We start from the raw sequence: 23351 nt of genomic DNA on the forward strand, positions 1-23351 counted from the left end.
TTGGGGAAGATGAGGTTTTCTTACCCTCCTGGAGGGAAGAGGTTCAGAGAGGTCATGGTCATGCAACAAATAAAAAGAGCAGGTCTTGGTTATGGTGCAGAGCTAAGGTGTGATGGCCAAAGATTTTGCTCTCCTGGGTAGAGAGCCGAACTTGGCACATGATAGGAAGTCTGCTCCCCACGTGAGGCCCAGGTACTTTCTTAAGGACGGTCAGGTTCAGGCCCTTCCTTGTTGCACATCTGCTTGTTGGAGGAGAATTTCTTCCTCAACAACTTTTTTAATCTCTTGACAGTTGGGGTGATTATCTGGCCTCACCCACACCCTTTCCCAGTGACTCAGGAGTCCAGCCACAGAAGCCAAGAAAGAGGTCCAGTTTCAAGGGCTGGAAATGTCTGCACTGGTTTCTCAGGCCAGCACAGTCACCTAGCCATGCGTGTCCAATGGCACCCTCACCCTCTGGAGGCCTAGCCCATTTCATGTGTGTCACTCACTAATAAGATTACAAGGTGCCACTGACCTGGGAGAAGTTGCTCTGAGAACCAGCTCTGAGAGGAGCAAAGGCTACCGCCTCCCTTTCCCACACCCCACGGCATCAGGGTTCACCTACAGACTCACTCAACGTGATTTCCTAGTAAATTCAAGTTAACAAAAGTTGGTTAACACAGTATCACAGTGAATACTATAAAGGGCCAACAGATTATGTGAGATCACGTCCCTCCATGTGACTGTAAGCAGTTTTGATTAAATGCCTATGTTATATAGCGGATTTCAAAACAGTGCTCTAATAGAGGCAGGAGCATTCATGTATTTGTTCAGTGGGTATTTAAACACCCACTCAGGCACTGGGGTAATAGTAGTAGCTACTCTCTCAGTCTCTCCTGTGTACCTGGCTCCGTACTGAATTCTTTCCTCCCAACAGCATCATGACATAGGTACTGTTATGATTATTTTTGTCGGACAGGTGAGAGAGCACAAAGCGGTTAAGGAACTTCCCAAGGTTGTGCATTCACAACCTGTCTCCCAGGATGCCTGTGAGCATGGTCACTGGCTTCACACGATGGCAGGGTTAGGGTTGGATGGACTAATAGGATGTAAACCATCTTGGAGAAGGGTAAGGGTGAGGAAGGGGCTTGAGCAAAGGCCCTGCGGTATGAAAATGCCTGGCACATCTTGAGAAGAGAATTCGGTCTGGGGACCTGGGTGTATGTGGGAAGAGTTGTAGGAGACAGAGCCTGGCAGGTGAGTTGGAACCAGACTCTGAAGGCCTCAGGGGACTTGCTAGGAAGCCTGGACTTGACCCAGTGGACAGTGAGGAGGCAGTGGAAGGTTGTTAGGCAGAGTCCGGGGGATTCATTCTGTACTTTAGGAAGATAACTGGCACCTAACTAAGAACAGTGGGGACGGGCAGGCCTGTTGGAGCGCAGGTTGCAGAGGACCTAGTGAAAGGTGGAAAATGCCTGATGGCCTGGCCAGGGAGAGGAATGAGTGCTAGTGAGAGGCCGATAAGGAACAGGAAGAAGCAGCAGTGAAAGCGGCTGAGTGCTGCCCGGGATGTCAGGGGAGCACCGTCGGGTGTGGGAGTTCCCCGGAATCAGCCTTCCCCTCTCCCATGTCCTCGGGGCAAAGTTTGACCTGTTGTGGGTCCACAGACTCTGGGAGGCTGGTTCACTCAGTAAGAGAAGTTTGGGGAATAGGGATATGATCAAGGTCAATCATTAAGGGATGAGACCCCAGCATATTCATTCCCTAAAGTCTTTATCCAAAGTCAAGATCTTGGCTTCCAAGTTGGAAAGGGGAGTTGCAGAAGGGAAGGCAGAACACCACCACCACACCGTCCCACCCTGCAACCCCAGCCCCTCTCCTGACAGGCTTCTCGTGGGCTGAGCTCCCCCACCGTGAGGCCAATGCGTGCACAGCAGCAAACCACCTTTCAGTTCCTTTCCTCTCAACTATTTGTGGGAGAGGTGGTAGATTTTTTTCATTATTCTGTTGAAAGTCATATTTTTGTCCTTTTATTTTTGAGGACATTCTTAATGTTGTCTAAGCAAAATACCAAGGAGAGATAGGAGAGAGATTTGGACTAGAAATCCCCATAAAACAATGTGCTTGACACACAGGCATTCATAGAGAACTATACCCAACAACTGGTGTCTCTGCGTTCTTCTCAGGGACACACGGGACTTTTTACAAAAATTGACCGTGTTTTACTCTTTAAGCCAGAGCCAACAAAAATCAAGGAATCAGTGTCTTATAGACCAAGTTCTCCAACCACAATGAGGTTAAGTTGGAAATCAATAGTAAGAAGATAATTTTTTTTAATTTCATACATTTGTAAATTTTAAAACATTTCTATTACAGTTGGGTCAAAGAAAAAATTATGGTTGAAGAAAAAATACTTAGAGCTTAATGATAAAGAAAATACTTGGGAGGTAAGGAACTGGTTCAAAAAGAGCATTCTATTGCTTTTTGGGATTGTTGCGTTTGTGTGGGGTTTTTTTTGTTTTTTTGGGGTTTTTTTGTTTGTTTATTTGCAGCTTGTTTTATGTCCTCTTAGAGATGAGCAGAGGTTGGAATATTTTCCAAATTTTTAGAGAAATGTTTTCTAAAAAGTTAGAAAATCATATCTGGTTTGGCCAGATTGAAAACACGAAGGGTTAAACCTCCAAACCAGAAATCATACCTCAGTTTTTAGAAATTGTTTGTCTGGTATCTGTTCATTTTATTACCAAATCTCATCACCTAAAATCATCTAAAATCCCTTTCCTTCCTCCTCTGAACATGGATTCACATGAAACAAGCACAAAGAGACTAGGAAGAGGAGGCAGAGTATAGAAATTTTGCTTCATTCAAGACAGCTCTGAGTCAAGTTTAGGACTTTTGATTGGAGTTTTGTTTGACCATTTTTATTCCTTCAGCATCCTCGGTATGTAGTTTTGAACTGTGTTTTGTGACTGGTGATGCGGGATTTAGAAAAAAGCAGGTATTTTCCTTCTGGAGTGAGTTCTGGCGCCTGGTTTTCTAGGCAGATGAGGATTTCATCCTCACTCTCAGGTCGTGGAGTCAGAATCTTGGACCCTGACTGGCAAGAAAAATAGACTCAAGATTTCCTCAGAGCTCAGCATGTTGTTCATTGCTGGTTGATTTTACCTGTAATTCTTTCCTGTTATGGCACTGCCCTCCTATTTTAAAGAAAAATCAAGAAAATGGCTGGAACTCTCTCGAGAAGGAAGAACCAAGTTGCTGCTGGACTGTGTTGTGCCGGCTCTGGGAGGATGCTCTACCACCTGCCGCCCTCTGCTGTTCAAATAAAACCAGATTCCTAAGCAGCTCTTTCCCACACTGTGTATACCAGCCTCCTCCTCCCTGTACGCGGGTCTCCCAGAGAGAGAACGACGTTATCTTTCTTCCTCAGCCGCTTCCATTTCGGATTCCAGATCTCTCCTTTTTCCCGCCCAGGCCTCTACACGGGCCCCCAAACTGGTTCTAAGGAAGGAAAACATTGGGTTTCAAGAAATATGTACAGCTTATGATTAACCCTTCAGGGCCCAGGCTGATACCCCAGGTCCCCGCACACACCAGACAAGGTGGTCAGACCTAAATTCTAGTCCACTCATGGAGTGACCTCGGTTAATTTGACTTAACAAATACTATCTGATCTTCTGCTATGTGCAAGGTGCTATGTTAAGCAATATGGCAGGCGGTACATAGACCCCATAAACAGGTTACTATCTTCAAAGGGTTCACAAGTCCAGTAGGGCAGTCAACATGCAGGGACGATGTTGTGATAGCTGGCAGCACTGACCAGAGCCACGGGTACCAGCCTCTGAAAGAGCAGAGAGGAGGTGAGGATCACTCTTGGCTAAATCTCAGACCCTGACGGACCAGTGAGAGTCCAGAACAAGTCGCATTCCAGATTAATGGAAATAGGAGAACACTGCAAGTCCACGGCAAGGCATTTTCTCAACTCTTCTCTCCCAAATTAGAACCTCCACCATTTTACATTTTCATTGATTGACAAGTATCAGTGGAGCACATATGTGCCAAGTACTGTGCTAGGCTCTGCAGCAATGACAGTGAACGAAACGTGGCCCTTGCCCGCATGGGCCTTCGAGTCCATAGGGAGCCACAGACAAATATAAAGACACCGTGTGAGAAGGTCGTCATGACCCTCCTCCACGTCATACTCTGATTTGCTTCAAAGGAGAAAGAGAAAAAAATGAGGGCGGAATCTCCTATGGGCATAATTCAGAGTCACAGTTAGAGAAACATTAGTGTGGATATTCCCAGGCTCTTGGTCCTTGCTGGAGGAAAGAGGAGGACTCCCGTGATGGGGAGCAAGGCTGGGGAGCACAGGTCAGCAGGCAGAACTTTGACATTGATGACAGTTTCACGATGCTTTTCCCAAGATCTGGCCTCAGCACTGAATGCTGAGGTGGAAGGAGGGCTCAGAGCCAGTCCTCTGTCACTGTCCCCGTGATCTTACACTTACTTCCCTGTTGCCTCTGGAAGTAGGAATAAATAACACCTGCTCGGCACTTCCTCCAGAGTTCTGAAGGAGCAAATGAAGGAATTTATGAGTAGTTTGTGCCAACTATATAACGTAAACAAATCAGAGATGGTATTACTCTTATCAGCAACACCTGGGCCGGCCGAGCCGCAGAGGTGTGAAGATGGGTGCTTCCCACTAGCCTCTTCTAGATGGAGAACCTGCAGTTAAGCCATATGGACAGCCTTTCTCTCCAAGGTCCCCACTAAGGTCTACACCCAAACTAGGAAGATTTTCTTTTTAAATGGTGCCTGTGTTCAATAACAGACATCACCAGTGGAGTTGTGATGAGAAAGAAAAATAAGGCAAGAATTCTCTAAGCAGCAGCTGGGGGCATTTATAAAAGTACTGCCACAGTGCAGGTTTATGACAGCCCACTACATGTTTATAATGTAGGAGACTGCTATTTGTCTCTTCCATTTGTCATCCATCTCCTCACTGAGACTCCTGGTGTGGACTCAGTGCTCCCTTGTGGAGTCCCATCAAGATGGGAAATACAGAGCTGGCCACATCCCCCAACTCTTTTTAACCCTGGAGTCCCTCTGATTGAGCAGGAGTAGGACGAGGGAGAGGGCAGTCCTTCATGTTTGCTGAAGCTGGTTATTAACATCAGCCGGGCACCGTCCTGGGCACGGAGATGTCACTGAATTCCATCTTCCCCACTGGACTGCTGGCCCACTGAGGACAGTCAGCATTCTGCCTCACTCCCGGCTGGACGCCAGCCACCACCTAGCAGGGTCGGCTCAAAAAATCATCAAATAGATTAATTCCTTCTGTCAAACAGCTTTCCGGGTGGGCATTACTGTCCCCACTTTACAGATAAAACCAGGGCCTAAGCTGCTTGGGAATGTTGTTCAAGGCAAGAGATCACGTCTGGCTTAGGGTCTGGATACTATGTGCTCTGCTGCTCCCAGAGTTTACCATCCCTCCAGCGCCACACCCCACTAGGAACCTCCTCCCTCAGAGGCTATGTATTTTATGGTTTTTAAATCATTTTCCAAAAAGTTTGCATTCCACTGTGTTTGCAAACAGTCTTTAGTCAAATATGATTAGTAATATACCCAGAAGTAATTATTTTATAGATCTTTTCCGGATTCTGTGTATGAATCTGAAATGAGGACATAGGTCAAATATTCATTCAACCAACACGAATTAAATGCCCGTTACGAGGCAGACCAGGGGCTAGAGACCTGAGGTACAAAGCTGAATAACAAACAGATCCTGTCCTTGAGGAAGCTACAGTCTAATAGCTCTAACTGCACCTTTTTTCTATTAAAAAAAATAATTACAAAAGTGAAACATACTGACTGCAGAATATTTGGAAAACTCAGGTAAGAAGAAAAAGGAAAAAAAAATCACGCAGCATTCAGTTGTTTTATAAATCCTGAGGTCAGGACCTTTGTCTTAGCATCTCTGTATCTAGAAAACCTTACACCAGCCTAGAGAAGACAATGCTTTTTGAATGAGGGGGACAGTCACCCTTCATCCCATCACCCTGAGAAAACCACTATTAACGTCTGGGAAATATTCCTGGTTTCCTTTTCTTTGCATATGAAACGACTAGTTCAATGTCATTCTCCTGACTCACCTAAACCAGGTGGATCAATTCCTGGCTTCCCCAGCTTCCCCTGCAAGGGAGGCCGTGCTGCCTGCCATACCCGCCTTGCGTGCTGGTGGTTTATTTAATTGTTCAACTGGAACCACTCCTTCTCCCTCTGCCACTGCCCAGGGGCTCCTCACAGAGAGGGAGTCTGTAAGATGTGGACAAAGCAGTGGCTTTTACCAAATGCCCCAGGCTTCCCCTGCTCCATTCCAGAGAAGCCTCAGGGGCAGGAAGTGGGTTTATCTAAGATCAGTTCCATTGGATAGAGGGGCATTTTCAGCAGCTTTCCTCAAACTAGGCTGTGTGTTGATTCACCTGAGGCGGCTTTCAAACTTCCTGATTTCAACCTCACTTCACACCAATTAAAACAATTTCTAGGCATGAGGCCCAGGCATTGGCTTGTTACTGTGTTTTTTAAGCCACCTGGGTCAAGGATTGAGAACCACTGATTTAAAAGTAAGCGGGGGCAGAGGTGTGAGTGACCTTTTGAAACTAGCAGAGGGCTCTGCGGTGGTCAGTCTTGAGACACTCAGCCCCAGGACTTGGCGTTGCAAGAGTTTTCTGCAGTTCGCTATGTGAAAAACCTTGGTGGTAGATGTGGGCGGTCGGTTTGCAGAGGGGAACTCAAAAGAAGAAATAATATCTTTTTTCCAAAGTGCTCATATGGTTGCCTGTAGAAGGGAAAACCCACACAGAAACCAAGTTTGCATGGGTAAATCAGAGAGAAACGTGAGTGCCCCAACAGGGAAGGCACAGGAGACCTTCTGGCTTCATTATGAAGAAAAGAAGGCTTTTGCAAGATAAACTATTGAGATAAACCACTGCCACAGTGGGCCTCTTAGCAAAAGGGAGATTAGAAGTAGGTCATCTTTATTTAACTAGTCGTGGAAGACTCATTCTTTGCCAAGCACTGTTTAACATACATTATTGCATTTAATCTTTGTGATAACACTTTGCACTAGGGATTATTTATCCCCATTTTATCGTGAAGGAGAATGCCTGATAGTAGTTTTTAACTAATTAGGAGAAAACCACATTGAACAAAAGAGATAATAAGCCTCAGCCTCTCCTCCTCCTGAGCCCAGGTTTTGTTCACCCCGCTCAGATTTACGACCCAGACTGTAGAATTAGAGGTCAGGCCAAAATGGGAAGAAAATCAAGGTGACCATCCTCTCAAGAAGAGGTAACGGGTTGTCGCCTGGAAGATCCGTGGTATCCCAAGGCAGGCAGCTCTGTGTGTGCAAAGAGCTCCCGCGGTCCCCGCCAACCAGTCACATGACCAGACAAGTCACACGGTTGGCCCAAGTCTCCGTCGTTTCACCCATGCGGCCAATAGGGCCAGAACCATCAGGGCAGTGGTTTTTAAGTTGCCTTCTGGAGGCCTGGGCAAGGGAGGAGTGCTAGGGACCAGATGGACCAGGGGTGGGTCAGGTGGGACACTTCTCTCTTTCCCCTTCAACCAGACAAGCTCTGAAACGAAACCCCTGGGTTTGTTCATGTCCATGACCCTTCCAGTTTGATAGATGCCAGTTCCTCTGTTTTGAAAATTCCTGATGCTGGGAAGAATCAATGCCCTCAAGGTTCTTGAGGGCATATTGAGGTGGGGCACAGGGGGCGGGGAGGGGATGGTGGGGAATGGGTTTTTGTGCCTGTGGTAGGGAGGAAGAGCAGGTGAGGTGATGGAGGCCAGAAAGACACAGTAAACCTGCCTGGGACCTCGGCTGCCCAGAGTTCAATGTGAATAGTCAGCAGACAAGAAAGTAAACCAGGTGCCCTTGTTACTGCAATAGCGATACAATCTCAAACGACAGAGCCTGGGCTCCAGGCTTCTCTCCCCAAATTGTGCTTTTTTTACTCAATAGGGTTTGTCTCTTGTTCTCTTGTAGTAGTTTAGGCTTTAAGCAATTTTCTGTTTCTTTGTGTTTTTCAGATCTTAAATCCAAATTTCATCCAAGAAGGTGAGTTAAAAATGATAGAATTGAGAATACAGAGATTGGCTAAATAAATTATGGCAAATCCAGCCCTGAGGTAGCGCCTTTAAACAACGATGATGTACTTCTGTATTTATGGACGAGAAAAGTGTTTACAATAAACTGTTAGGGTGAAAAAGACCACAACTTGCATTATGCACAGTGGGATCCACTTTTTGTAAGAAAAAATGTGTTTCTATGAAGTCTGAAAGGATATATTCCAGACTCTTCACGGTAACTGCTGCATGATGGCATCATGGAGCCTTTCCCCCTCTTTTTAAATCTGTATTTCCTAATTTTTCTAAAATAAACATTTATTACTTTAAAAATACTTTTTCACGGGACACAGATGACTACACTGTTAAGCTCAAGTTTATGTGAATTGTTCCACAACACAGGTGGGAAATGGGAGGGTTGTGTTATAAAATAACTGTTTTATTCTAAGTTTGTTCTGAATGATGCAAATTTATGTCTATTTGACCACAGTGGCCCCAGAATTCCTTGTGCCCTTAGTGGATGTGACCTGCTTGCTTGGGGACACAGTGACACTGCAGTGCAAAGTCTGTGGCCGCCCGAAGCCCACCATCACCTGGAAGGGTCCAGATCAGAATATCCTTGACACTGACAACAGCTCAGCTACATACACCGTCTCCTCCTGGTAAGCCGATGGCCCCACGTCAGCAGCCCCAGCACCTCAGCACGGTACCTGGAGGCTGAGTCTGGGATGCAGCTCCTACTCTGGTTACTCAGTCTCTCAAGAGAATAGCTGCCCCAGAGCCTATTCTAACACAAACCATTTGTACCCCTCGGGATCTCGTGAAATGATGGTATGCTCAATTCCCCTGTTAGCTTAAGAACAATTTTCTTAGAAGAATAAAAAATGACTGACTCCAAAGTGTGCATCCAGGCACAAGCGTGCTTCTATGCAAAGACTTTAACAAAACTTAGCTGACTGCCTTCTAATTATTCTGTTAATATTTATTGCCACTAATTGAGAGCTTTATTGCACGGTACCACTTCCAGTGGACAAGCAGTAACAAGCCCTAGATACTTAAGAAACATTTATGAAAGGAACACCTAGGATCAAGACACTTCATCCTTTAACCTAATGTATGTGCCTGTGAGATGGTGTTCCCAGCAGAGACTCCCTGGCCAGGTGCTAAAATGTCAGTGGACCCAGGGAGCTTGGTGGGAGTGTCAGCGCCTGGTGAGGATCAGGAAGATCACTAGGTTATGTCACAACCAGTAGGGAGCAAGTGGGCTGACTGTGACTTCTGCATTTAACCCTTTCAGAGCAGTTCTTCCCTTGTGATGTCCTGGACCCCTGGCTGGGACCACTGGGAAAGTTATTTAGTAGAAAAATTTGCCTTTACTTAATTCACTTAATTATTTTGAGGGTCCCACATGGAGAATGCGAAGTACTTGAATCTTTTCATTTTTTCAGTCTTTCAATTTTCTTATACCATTCAGTATTGATCGTGAGACTGAAGATATTTTCGGACAAAGTGGCTAGGTGGCTTATTACCGGTAATATTGGGGACCAGTACTTGAATAGGACTTTACATATTTCATGTTCTAATTCTTATCTCACTTACTCCTTTACCATCCCTCATTTACAACCAGCTTGAGATATGGACATGCAAGAATTTTCTTCCTCTATTGGCATTGGGGAGATAGACAAGTAGTGTGATCACCCAAGGTGTGTAAGAAGGGAACAGAACAGAGATTAGACCTTGGGCCAAATGATTCAGCTCAGCACTCCATGCACCAATCCTTTACTATCAGCTGTCTCATGACTGGACTTTAAAGGGCATCCTTTTGGTGTCCCTAGTGATTCCGGGGAAATCACCCTGAAGATCTGCAATCTGATGCCCCAAGACAGCGGGATTTATACCTGCATAGCAGCCAATGACCACGGCACCGCATCAACGTCTGCTACCGTTAAAGTGCAAGGTACAGTCTCTTTTATTAGTTGAATATTTTTATGCTGTTTTTAATATTCAGTTTTAATTTGTGATAAAATACACATAAGCAAAATTTATCATCTTAACCAGCTTCAAGTGTCCAGTTCAGTACTGTTAAGTGTATTTGCATGGTTTTGCAGCCAGTCTCCAGTGACTTTTCGTCTTGCAAAACTGCAGCTCTGCACCCATTAAACAACGACTCTCCATTCCTCATAGTCCTCTGACCAAACTGTCTCGCCAGTGTGCAGTAATTAGCCCGAGGAAGAACTTCAGACAGCAAGGTGTATCTCCCAGGTCTCCCAAGGGCCAAGAGAAAGGTGTGCCACTGGGTGGAGAAGGTCATAGGAAACATTTGAGACCTGGGTTAGGTAACATTCCCTAGGGAACTTCCAGCCTTGGTGTAAGATGCCAAGTTCTGCAGAAACAGCATTTGACCCTAGTTTCTGTCCTGGTAGGTGTTCCAGCGGCCCCTAACCGCCCCATTGCCCAGGAGAGAAGCTGCACCTCCGTGATTCTCCGCTGGCTGCCCCCATCCAGCACGGGAAACTGCACGATTTCTGGTTACACCGTGGAGTACAGAGAGGAAGGTAAGCCATCTCCCCTGCCCTCCTCTGTCTAGCTTCGTTTCCTCGTAAGGAGGTCCTTCAGGGTCATGAAACTATTTGATCAGCTGTTCCTTCTTGTGCCTTCCAACTCAGCACAAAGGCCTCAGTGCCAAAGGACAGGCGGCTTTGATCTCAAATACCAAAATGATAATGACTCCGGGCAGGTTTCAAAGTACCTTCACATGCATTTCCCTACTTCCAAGCCCAATCACCCAGACAGGGCTAGTCAGGTCTGTTTTATAGGTGAGGAGGCTAAGGCTTAAAGAAAGTTAAGAAACATAAGGCTGGGGTTCATAAGATGCAGAGCTGGCGTGAGCGGCCCGGTCTCTAGTTTGCTAACCTGTGATCTTTCTCCTAGAGTAGTAACTGGGGTGGGAAAAGCAGAGCTCTACACCACCCCCGACCCCCAGACAAAATTCAGAGATCTCTATCTAAAATTATTCAACTTTTAAATGTGTTACACTTACATGCTGAGTGCATACAGCTCCTTAGTGGTTAGAAATAGCTGAGCCTGAAACCTATTAGCAGGAAGAATGAGTTAAAATGAGATGCCGCCAGGAATTGTTAATAATACATCTCTGAACCACATAATAACTCACACTGAATTGAAAGCAACTGCTTTCACCTGGAACCTGTTGACTGCGATAAACGCACAGCCTAAAAGTTGAGAGTTATGTTTTATTTAGTGGACATTTCTGAGGACTCGTACCCCTTCAAGCCTGGGGTGACAGCCTCCCAGATCCTCTGAGGGACTGCTCCGAAGACGTAGGGGAGGAGCCGGGATATACAGGAGTTTTTTTACAACAAAGGCCAGGTAGTCGGAATGTTAAAAGATTACTTGTTAACTAAAAGAAAACCGGGCATCTCAAGTTAAAGAATTTAGCGCTTTTCTATGTATGGGAGGGAGCAAACATTTGGGCTCATTGAATTCATTCTTTTGACAACCAACTAGCTGTCTAGGGCCAGTATCCTGTCCTTTCTTATTCTGAGTCCCCTGAGGCTGCAGAGGCCGGGCTGCAGACTCGTCTTCACTGTGGGGGGTGGTGCAGCGGCTGATGACTTGACGGCTTCAGCATTCTTTGTTTACTGATACTGTTGGCGGAATTTTTCACTCACTAACTGGAAGCCTTTATTTCACACCACTCTCCATTACTCTTCTTATTCTAACCCTTCTTTTTTCTATTAAACAGGCCCTGTGCAGTTAAAAAGCTATTTATGTTTGCCTCTTTCGTTAGCTGTTCACGGTGTCTCCCAACTCAGCACAAAGCTATCAACGCAGAGCTGAAACTGTATTTGCCGTGGCTTTATTCAGGTCATAGTTCATCTTATAAACTGAGATCTCTTGGGAAAAAGTATTTAACCTTTTCTGAGCCTCAGTTTCTTCTTCTGTAAAGTGAGACCAATGCTCCCGACCTCCTAGGAAGTTCTGTGGATTTAAGTGAGAAGGTTACGTGAGAGAATTACAGGACTCCTCCGCAGTATTTTACATGTACGCAGTGCTCAGTGAGTGTTCATTTCCCTTCTGTTTCTATTTCCAAATGCATATTTCCTCCCATTTTGTTATTCATTCACAATGTATTTTCTTGGCCTCGTTACACATTTGCCACATGTCTGTCCATTCTGCGTGCTCTGTGTCTTTTCTCTCTCTCGGGTGCACATTCGAAAATGAGCAGACGCTACAGGCCTGCTGCTTTCACAGCTTCATATGTATTCGGTCTTTTAGGAAATGGAAACCCGCAGGCTTTCAAGGCCCGAAGCAGTGACCACAACTGTCCCTTGAACGGGATATGTCAATTTTCCTTTCTTTGTTTGCTGAAGGTCTTTGAAACAATGTCCCCCTGGCCTTTTCTTTCCCTCTCCTCGAAAATCTGCACCCTAGGTTCCCAGGCCTGGCAGCAGTCGGTAGCATCGACCTTGGACACATACCTTGTCATCGAAGACCTCAGTCCTGGGAGTCCTTATCAGTTCAGAGTCAGTGCCAGTAACCCCTGGGGCATCAGCCTTCCCAGTGAGCCCTCGGAGTTCGTGCGACTTCCAGAATATGGTGAGTCCCATCTGTGCCCGGCACCCCAGGTGGTGGAGACAAGACACCTGACCTACTGTCACGGACCCACTGGCATGTCAGGCCACAGGGCTAGAGGCGACCTGGATTTGCTTGTCGGCTTCTGTCAAGTAGCATTTCAGAGGCCTGACAAGGAAGGTTTCCAAAAAGTATGATTTCAAGTGTCTTGGAGCAAAAGTTCTATCTGCCACCCACGTCACCCCTGGGCCTGCCAGGTTCCCGGGCACCTATGTGTCACCTGTGTTCCTAAGCATCCTTGAGTGACATGGATGCTGTCTAGCCCTCTTCTGAGACAGGAACACCAAGCCTCCTCTTCCCTGGGAACACTACCAGGCCTATTTGTATTTTATAGCATTATGGGCAGCCCCACTCAGCAATTTAAAATGGGGAGAGGAAAGCAACCTGGTGGAAAGATTTGAATCAAAATGAGTATTTGATAGTTTCTCCACCCCTAACCCTCCCAGAAAGTCTTCTTTTTTTTTTTAACCACATTTTTATGTAGCTGTGTTGAATAATTAACTAAGATATCCATTTAACTAGCTATCCATGAGTATTTTACAAATGTGGTCCTCATTTTGCTCCCCTATTCACTATCTCATCAAGCCACCTTGGTCCCAGGGACATTTTGTAAGAGGAAACATGTTAACCTAAAGAAATCTCCAAGTATTGAGGTTTTGGGCGGGGCCAGACAGTAGACGGTGTATGTGGGGGCAGGGAGAGGGGGTCACTGTACTTAAAAGACAATGAACCTGTCTCGGCTTAGGGGAGCCCGGAGTCTCCAGAGGAGCTGTGCAAGCCTCTCTAGGGCCTCAGGCTGCAGCCCCGCCCTTGCAGTTAACTCCGGAAATGCACCCAGGCCCCTCTCCACAGCCAGCCCAGCTCAGCTCTGCTCTGCTCCTATGGGCCTGTGACTCCCTGGGAAACCTTGGCCCTGCTTCTCTAGTTCCTCAGAATTCAATATGGATAAGCCATGTCCAACCTCAGCCCGGCTATGCTCTGGGCAGCCTGAGGTGACTGGGGTCAGGAGAGACGTACTGCAGCTTGACTGTTCAGCTCCCAAGCCGTGGCCTAAGTCCCACCCGGGATGACGACTGCTCACGTTGTGCTTCTTGTGAGCCTTGGTCCCCAGCAGACAGCACAGATAGGTAGTGTGTGCGCGCGAGTGTGTGTGTGCACGCACGCGCATGCACACATGTGTGTGTATGTGTATAAATCATTGCCTGGAAATTAACACATCAGACAAGGTACTGCTGCCAAAGATTCTGCTCAGGCGTATATTTTGAATTAAGCTAAACATTCAGTATACAGGATAAACTCATTAATGCTGAGAACAAAGCGGTGGGAAAGAGCAGTGCTTAGAATGTTTTGAGCGCATAGCTTTCCTTTTCTCCTTGGCCTTGTAACTCTTCCCCTTTCCTCTCTGCCGCGGCCTCTGCAGCCCTGCTTCTCACTGGCTTTTCTAGGCCTTCAAAGTGCTTTTTTTCCTCCCTTTTAATTTTCTCTATTAAATTTCTATTTGAAAATATCCAGAAGTTACATTTCTGATTGTCTGAATGTTAATGGATAGAGGGACCCCCTAGTTGGAAAGCCCACCAAACAGGTGGGTAAGCCCCCCTCCCCCCAGATGTGTGGGTCCTTGTCCACCAACGGACAAAGAATTCTCAATAGAGGCAGAGGGACAAAGTAAAAAAAAAAAAAAAAAAAAAAAACGAGCTGCTTTTATTGCTCAGAGAGGAAAAGAAAGTGCTCCAGTGGGAAGCCATCAGCCTGGCAGCCGGTGGAGACATCTCCAGCCTCCCTCCACACCCCCTCCCCACCAGGGCCACGGGGTCTCTGATAGGAAGACTCTGCCATCGCTGATCTTCCCTCTGGTGGGGCTAGTCATCTTCCACTATGGGCTCTTTCCTCCCGTGGAGCTCAGCCCTAAAACTGAAACTTCAGGGGGAGAAGGAGAAGAAAGAGATACTGGGATATGTCCTTGGGATTAAAGCAGCAGTTGTGGAACATAAATTGTCCTGTTGTAGGACTATGTCGTTGGAATTAAGGAGCCACCTGTGGCATAAGACAAGTGTCCTGCCTTTCCTCAGCCTGGCACTTTCCTTCCCTCGTTAATCAGCCAGGGTCAGTAAGCCTGCCGAGTCACCCCTCTCATGGACTTTTCCCTTCGTATATGTAGATGGGACAGGGAATCTGACTCCGTCATGTCCGTTTCCCCTTGGATACTGTTTTTTAAAATAACATTTCAGAGAACCGTGGCATTTTCCCACTGAGTTAGACTCCATATTTAGTCACAAGAATTGCTCTGGGGATGATGCCAGAGCTTTTCTGTTAACCTTTTTGTTACATGACTTCCGCAGTAGAGTAAATGGCTTCTCTCTCTTCCAAAGATGCTGCTGCTGATGGCGCCACCATTTCTTGGAAGGAAAATTTTGATTCTGCTTATACTGAGCTGAATGAAATTGGAAGGTAATAACCCAGTTTTCTGTTTTCATTCATGAACACTTAACATCCCATCAGAATAATGACTTGCTTTTCTTATTTTTTGTTTCTTTCACTAAGTGCATTCTGTCTAGATTAAGAAAAAAATAGAATATTTTTGTGTATTTCTATGTCTCTTTTTTTTAACTTTTTAAGTTGAAGCCTTTATTTGTCAACTCTCAGCCTTTCTACTTTTAACATAAGAATTTAAGGCTCAACCTTTCCTTCAGAGTACAATTTTAGCTACATCCTGAGTTCTGACATGTGGCATTTTCATTATCCTTAAGTTCTAAGTATTTTTCCTTCAAGTATGATTTTTTTGATCCAATTGTAATAGAAATGTTTTTAAATTTCCAAATATATGAGCTTTTTAAAAATTATCTCTAACTTAACTACATTGTGGTTGAAGAACTTGTTCATTATAATACTGATTCCTTGATTTCTTTTGGGATTTGCTTTATGAGTAAAACATGGTCAACTTTCCTAAAAAGTTCCATGTGTTCCTGGGAAGAATGTGTAATCACTAACTGTTGAGTACAGGTCTCTATATATGTCCATGTGCCAATCACATTGTTTATGGGGATTTCTATTCCAACCCCCCACTTCCTCTCTCTCTATTAGAAAACTATGTCCTCAAAAATAAGAAGGACAAAAATGTAACTTTTCACAGAATATAGAAAAAAAATCTATCACCTGTCTCACAAAATAGTTGTTGAGAAGGAACAAAACGAGGTTCGTGCCCATGATGCGCTGGTCTCCGGGTGGTCTACGTGAGAGAACATGGGTGGACCTTGCAGGTCGCCCAGCCTCCTGTAATGCATAAATAAGAACAGCCACTAGCTACTGGCCATTAGCATCTTCTCCATCGGTGATTGACGTCTCTCAGTGAAAAATAAAAATTCCCTAAGTGCCTGTGACAGAGGTTGTGGAGAGAGCCAAAATGCTTGTTATTGCTGTTTCTTAGGCAGGAGTCACAGTGTAACTCGCTGTCCTTTGTTATAGCTCCTTTCATCAAAAGCTGACTTTAGCTCTACTTTCCTATCTTCTTTGTGCAGCCAAACAGAGAAAAAAAGGACCAGTGGAAATTTAAGTGGTGGTGGTGATGGTGATGTGTATTGAGTACTATCATGTTGCAGATGCTTTGCGGATATTATACAAAAATTATTTAATCTAATCGTTACAAAACCTTGAGGTAGTGTTTGAGTAGATGTCCCATAAAGGAAACTCATGGAGGTTAAGTAACTTTCTCCAGGTCCCACAACTAGTAGGTGTAGAACCAGGATTCAAACCCTGGGCTATCAGACTTTAAGCCTGTGCTTGTATTGCTAACATACGTTGTTTCTTGTTATAGCAATTGTTGTTAAAAATAAGCTCTAGGAATTGAAATCTAGTTTGCTCCATGATGTTAAAGTTTGTGAAGCTATATATGACCCCAATAATAAGCAAGTCAAATCCCCATCTGGTTCTAAATGACATTGGTTCCATCCCCTTGATATACCAGTTAATTCTCCCCGAGGCCTGGATTTGCTGTTGATTGCCATAGGCGAAGGCATGTTTTACCTTAAAGAGAGGGATGTTTTGATATTTCTCAAGGGGAGATCAATTTTCCGATCTGTTCAAAGCAATCAATTTTTTTTTAATTTCATCTCCAACAGCCTGACACTTTTCCTCTCTCCCAACTATAGTCATCATATGTTTAGAAGATCCTCTAAAAATGCTGTATGGCTAGCAGAATGGAAATAAAACGTATAGATACTTTATGAGATACATGAAGGATATCTGTGCCAGGGCCATAGAGGTGAGTCAGCTTTCCCCACCACACCGAAACCAAGAATGCTTGGTCTGTGTGACTCTCTCATTAAAAATAGCTCTCCAGAAATTAAGTACTATAAAAACCAAAAAGAAATATGTTGACTCCTATAACCCATCCATAGAAGCAAAGAGCACATGAGTGTGGCATATTTAAGCCAGAAGTAAACTATAGGCCCCCTTCCATCTTAAAGAAGCCCAAAAGTTATCCCTTGGGAATGCTGACTGGTTACCTATACAGGATCTGAAAAGGTAGCGGTACCAGGCCTCCAGGTAAGGGCGACAGGTTGAACGCAGGCATCCATTTTCATTCCCTTCTGAGACTTCACTGAATCCACAGTAAAGGAAATTTTGAAGCAGGCACATGAAGATGAGGACATTGGTATTAGAAGCAGAAAAATAGGTGAAAGTGACGAACGACTAAGGGACCTGAGAAACTCAGTCCAAGACAGTTGGTGGGGTAAGGTGAGCGCCAGTATCACTTTTTTTTTTAATTGAAGTATAGTCAGTTTACAATGTAGTGTCAATGTCTAGTGTGCAGCACAATACTTCAGGGGTATAGGAACATACATGTATTTGTTATATTCTTTTTCACCATAGGATATTACAAGATATTGAATATAGTTGCCTGTGCTGTACAGTATGAACTTGTTGTTTATCTATTTTATGTATATTAGTTAGTATCTGCAAAGCCAGTATAACTTTTGCAGCAGAAAATTCCCTGAAGGCTTGGGTCCTGGCAGCATCCAGTACCTCTGGAAATGTGTCTTAGGAAGATGCTAAAATTGGAAAGACTGTCTGAACCTTGTTTGAGAAGAAGCTGTGGCTCCAGATCTCCACCCCAGCTTCGGGTAGTTATATGATTGTCCTTCCAAGTCCAGGAAAACCATCCTCCGGGTAGGGTAAGGCAGAATGCCTCTGTTCTCAGGGACACAAGCACAGCTGCGAGCAAATGGAACTCCACTCCCAACAGGACATTAATGAGGACATATAAATGCTAGATGCTGAAGACCACTGCTCTCTTACCCACCAGGCCTCCAGAGGTGGACAGCCAAGGCTTCATCTTCTAGGCAGAAAAGTAAGAGAGTCTTTCTCTGGGGAACCTGACCAGCTCAGGAGGAAAGATTTAAAGATACTGACTTTGGATTTTCCCCCAACTAAATAGTCCCTTCAGATCACCCTGTAGTGAAGGTCAACTTGACAGGCTCCACCCCCACACTCAGAACTTCCAAACAGCTTTGTAGTCCCCAACTTTTAAAAGGAGACAACTTTTGATGCTGGCCAAGAAGGAATAAGCCCATTGTAGCCTTTCCCTCTCACTGATTAGAACTAGAATCCTTGGGCAAAATGCAAATATTAACTACCCGAGGATTCTGAAAAGTAAGTAACAGGGAGATTGGGGAGGGAAGTTAACACCTGCAAAATACAAAGACAGTGGAAGTGAATTTTCTGGTTTTTTTGAGGTTTTCGGGTTTTTCTTTTTTCTCCTTGATCTCCTGGCTTTGACCAAAGGTGGGCCAAAATCAAGGAACTATGCAGCATGCACAGAGAGCAAAATCTCCAAGAGAAACCCATCCTTATGCCAAAAGACAGGAAGAGAGCAGGGAGATTCCTATTTTTCCCTTCTTCTTTCTCTTACTGCTTTACCAAGGGCATTCATGAAGAAGTGTATGGTGATGCAAGAGGCTAAAACTCTGATGCAATTCCATCTTTCTGGCCAGAGGAACTACAAAAAGGGTCCATTTGAGCTAAAGAATATGCGGGAAATCTCGGTGAGGAGAGAGCTAAATATTTTTATATGGGTCCTATGCAAAGGATTCATAATGCTTTGGACATTAACAGTTAACATCATCAATCATCCTAGAAGTTAGAAAGCAATAGAATAATTCCTTCAAAAGTTTTTACCAGAATTATGTGCAGCCAAACATACAATCAAGTCTAAATGTATAAAAGAACATTTTAGATATGCAAATCTCAAATGACTTACTTCCCGTGCACTTTTTGCTAGAAATGATTGAAGAATGCATTTTATCAAAAAAGGGAAAAATAGTCATAATTTACTAGAGGTTCAGCTGTGAGCAGCACTGACATAGCTGCAGTAATGGGAACAATGAATACTGATTACAAAATAGTTCTCTTGGGAGGACAGAGGATGAGAAAAGTGCTTATGTGGTGGGGACAAAGGAAGGAAAGAGACTAAAATCTCATCTTCCATAATGAGATGTCAACAGATAATAATTAAAACTGAAAAATCAAGATGTAGCCACACAAAACATACTGTATTTAGTGTCATAGAAATAAATACCTAAATAATCAGCAAAATATATTAAACTGTTATATTAAACTACCTCAAGGGGAAGTTAAAGTGGGGACAGGTGAAGGATGAGATACTGTTGCTTTTAATAACAAAGCTTATTAAAGTTAATTGACTTTTTAAACCATGGGGATGTATAACTTTGATAACACAAAATGTTTTTTAAAAATTAAGGTAGCAGTACTTTGACATAGCCACTAATTCAGGTGCCCTCTCCTCAGCCATCAGTTGTTTCCCTGTATCCAAAGTCCTCCGGAAGGAGTCACCTATAATAAACAAACAAGAGAGAGTGCTGTCCAAAACGCAGAATGGCAATTTATTAATTGATGATATAAAATAGAATCCCCCATTTGACCAAATACTTGTTTACTATGCCAAGAATGATGTCTGGCATATAATAGGCTTTCAATTAATATTTGTCAAATATTTGCTTCATTGATTAGGGCATTCTCTTCTTTGGGGAAAATCTATAGCAGAAAAAAAAAAATTATCATTATCAGAAGTTGCTTGATGAACACAGAGCCAGGCCAAGGAGTCAGTTGGACAACCTTAGTGGTGGCCGTGGTGTCTGATGCATCCATTTCTGCTAGAAGGGTGGCCTGCCCTTCAGACCCTGGGTGAGGGCACCTCTGGGACAGGCCTTGGATGGTGCTGCTGTGCCACCTCTTCGAGCTTCCATCTCTCAACTTCTTCCTTCCATTTCACTCTCTTACCACCTTCCAAAGGCCTGCAGGTGAGTCTAGGAACCATTCTACTTCAGGCATAACTAATTTTGCTAGAAGTGAAAATGACACAGTGGTTATGTATTTTTAAATGTCCTTGTCAGCTAGAGATGCAAACTAAGTATTTATGCGAGAAATAAGATACACTTAAAACACCCCAGAAAAAAAAGGCAGGAGGTAGGAAGAGGATAGATGAAGGCTGGTAAAATGTTGATAGTTATTGAAACTGACTGCTGGGTGTATAGATCTGTTACACTATTCTCTACTTCTGTGTGTACTGGAAATTTTCCATAATAAAAGGATCATAAATACAAAATAAAATGAAAAAATACTACCTCTTTAAAAATGTTTTGAAATTATAGAGCAGAATTCCTCCTACTTTAATATTGTTACTGTTGTATTTTACAGAAATATAGAAATATACTCTTAGAAAAGAAAACTGAACCTGTGCTTAATGATCAAAATGACAGAGAAATACATTGACTAAAAATGTTATTTAGTTTTTCGCATCTCAAAGAACCCTACAATGCTGAGGACGGAAACAAGGTTTTTGTAAATGATAATATAATTAAAAATACAGGAAAACAGGATTCCTAATGAAATGTCACTGTCTGACTGCTTCAAATAAAACTTTACACATCCTTGAATAAAATGATACCGAGCTAATTGAGGAATCTTAGCAAAACACTTTTTCCCTTTTGTTTTCCAGAGGCCGTTTCTCCATAGTAAAGAAGTGCATTCACAAAGCTACTCGCAAAGATGTCGCTGTGAAATTTGTTAGCAAAAAAATGAAGAAAAAAGAGCAGGCTGCCCATGAGGCCGCCCTACTTCAGCACCTGCAGCACCCCCAGTACATCACTCTCCATGACACCTACGAGTCCCCCACTTCCTACATCCTGATTTTAGAACTGTAAGTACAGGTGTCATCTCTTCAGAGTGGTCCCCAGCTGTTTGGGTTATTTATTGCCCACAATTAATGGAAAAGGCAGTTACATTTTATACAGTGTCTTCTCGTTTACAAAGTGTTGCATGTAACAGGCACTCTCCCCTCCATTGTATAAAAATGTTATTCCCGTTTTATACATTAGATAATTAAGGAGAAGGAAGGTCATTAGAACTAGTTCCTTAGAACTAGGAAATGGAGAAGCTGGGACTTGAACCCATATCTCTCTCACTTCATTTTTCATTTTCTTTCTCTTGTGGGCTCTTGGGCTGGGCAGGGATTTAGGAAAAGCTTATTGACAATGGGCTTATTGACAGGGGTGGTTGAAATGAAAGAGAAGAGCTTGTGCATCCATCCACTGCCCAACATCCCCAATCTACCACCCAAGAAATTCCTTTAAGGATAGAATCTTATCTCTCATTCCAGAATTTCTAAGAACTCAGGCAACTGTATACTTGGGGCCACGTACTGGGCCCCAGCACAGAGCAATAAAATCAAAGCGGGAAGAGAAATCTTACAGAGGCTAAAGAGAACAGCCTTTTCAGGAGTACTGAGCCCTCATGGAAATGTTACTTGATTAGAACTGAGGAGGCCCTGGCCCTGGAGACATTTACACCAAAGATCAGTGCCATATATGGCTCCACGTGAACCTACGTTCAATAGAGAAGCCCTCTATTTACTGCTTTTCAACTCTCATTTTCGTCTTGCTTTTGGGTGTTTATTAATCTAGGTGTGTGTGTGTGGGGGGGGCTTTGAAGCAGTAACTTACCATAAATTTATGATGAAAAAAAGCCAAAATGAAGACATCTTAGACCACATTTTTTAGTTAGTTGAAAAGAAACAAGAGGAAACAAAACCATCACTGTTAGTATTTGTAATCCTTTTGTGATACTTGACTTTCTATAGCTGTGTAGTAGCTGGTAAGATTGTCATTTTGGACTTCATAAATACACTTACAGAAAGCCTTTCAGAGCCTAACCTGTTTGTTGAGCGCTTTCTAACTCACAAGGCACATTCTGTCAACAGGGAACTATCCTTGTGTACAAGTGACAATGTGTTGTACTTGAGTCCCAGTAAAAGGTATTGTCACCTGTGTGCCAAAGTGGTACAGCAGACCCAGAACCTCTGCCCCTTCAGACTTGCCAATTACCATCCCAAGGGAAGGTGTTGATTACCAGGCCACCACAGAATATTGGAGAGAAGCTGTTCTTGGCATGGAGAACCTGGGTTCTAATCCCCGCTCTGTGATTTGGGGCAATGGACTTATTTTCCTGGGCCTCATCTGGGAAGTCTGAAGAAGTATTTCCACTTCTCAGAGATGTTGCAGGGATTAAATCAGATGAATATTGCACTGAACTAGTTTATCAAACACTTACTGAGCACTCACTGTGTAGACCTGGGCCTGGGTAGCAGAAACAAAGATGAGAAGTTCTAGTTCTTGACCTTGAGGAGTTATGTCTAATGAGGAAGTCTATAGATAAATGAGTGATTTCAACATAGCATGGTAAATGCATATTTTGGAGAGGTTTGTGGTGAGAACATAGAGAGGAACTTGGCCTGATTTGAGGTTCAGGGGTGACTAGAGGAGAGGCAGTGCTGGAGCTAGCCCCTGGGCTAACTCTTGGTTATGCCATGACTGTGGGTACCCCTTTGGTGGCCATCCAATGGCTGGTAGAGCTTTTCTCCATCAGGCAACTGAGGTTCTGATCCCTTAGTCTCAGGTGGGGCTTGGGTGTCTGCATTACCCAAGAGCTCTAAGGGTGAACTTGGTGGCTGAGACTTTCTGGTCTCCAAGCAGTTCCACACTTAACTTCTCTCAAATCACTCCAAGAAGGTCAGAGAGATGCATCTAACAAGCCCAGTCCTACTCTCCTCCATGCTCACCACTCCCACCCCAGCCTGGCAGGGTCAGAGGAAGGCAAAGAAGGCTTCCCTTGGTCCTAGCCTGTGCTCCTGTCAAGGAAAGCAGGAGGTGAGACCAGTGGGAAGGAACAAGCGAGGGAAGAGAATGGAAACTTGGCAGGGGGTTGTCAGCTGTGCTCAAAAGTAGTTTCTGGCTCAAGTTCCTCTGCCTGGGCCTCTCCTGGGAATCGGCCTCTATCAGCCCAGTGCATGTTAGAGAACAGCTGCCTGACAACTGGTCACTCCCCGCTCAAGAGGGCACAGGGCCCCTGAAGATAGTTGCCATTTGTTGAGCACATACTGTTGCTACCAATTATGCTTAAATGCCTCACTGTCTCACTTGATCCTTGCACAATCCTCATAATGAAATAGACATTGTTGTTGTTGTTGTTACTACTCCTACTTAAAAGATGAAGAAACCAAAACACAGAGA

The 23351-nt window shown here is 44.2% G+C and overlaps 1 protein-coding gene across 13 annotated transcripts in view; it reads left to right on the forward strand.

Annotated features, from left to right (window-relative positions):
- The window catches only part of KALRN (kalirin RhoGEF kinase), a 616045-nt gene that overhangs the window by 584489 nt on the left and 8205 nt on the right, over positions 1-23351 (forward strand). For 12 of the 13 annotated variants that reach the window (XM_032480571.1, XM_032480620.1, XM_032480579.1 and 9 more), the window contains 7 exons: positions 8080-8107; positions 8606-8777; positions 9951-10072; positions 10539-10670; positions 12568-12732; positions 15138-15216; positions 20783-20983. In XM_032480571.1, the coding sequence (XP_032336462.1) occupies positions 8080-8107; positions 8606-8777; positions 9951-10072; positions 10539-10670; positions 12568-12732; positions 15138-15216; positions 20783-20983 (899 nt within the window). The remainder of the gene's footprint in view (positions 1-8079; positions 8108-8605; positions 8778-9950; positions 10073-10538; positions 10671-12567; positions 12733-15137; positions 15217-20782; positions 20984-23351) is intronic. The other variant, XM_032480654.1, reaches the window with a different exon arrangement.

The sequence above is a fragment of the Camelus ferus genome, chromosome 1 (assembly GCF_009834535.1).
Source record: "Camelus ferus isolate YT-003-E chromosome 1, BCGSAC_Cfer_1.0, whole genome shotgun sequence".
NCBI classification, from domain to species: Eukaryota; Metazoa; Chordata; class Mammalia; order Artiodactyla; family Camelidae; genus Camelus; species Camelus ferus.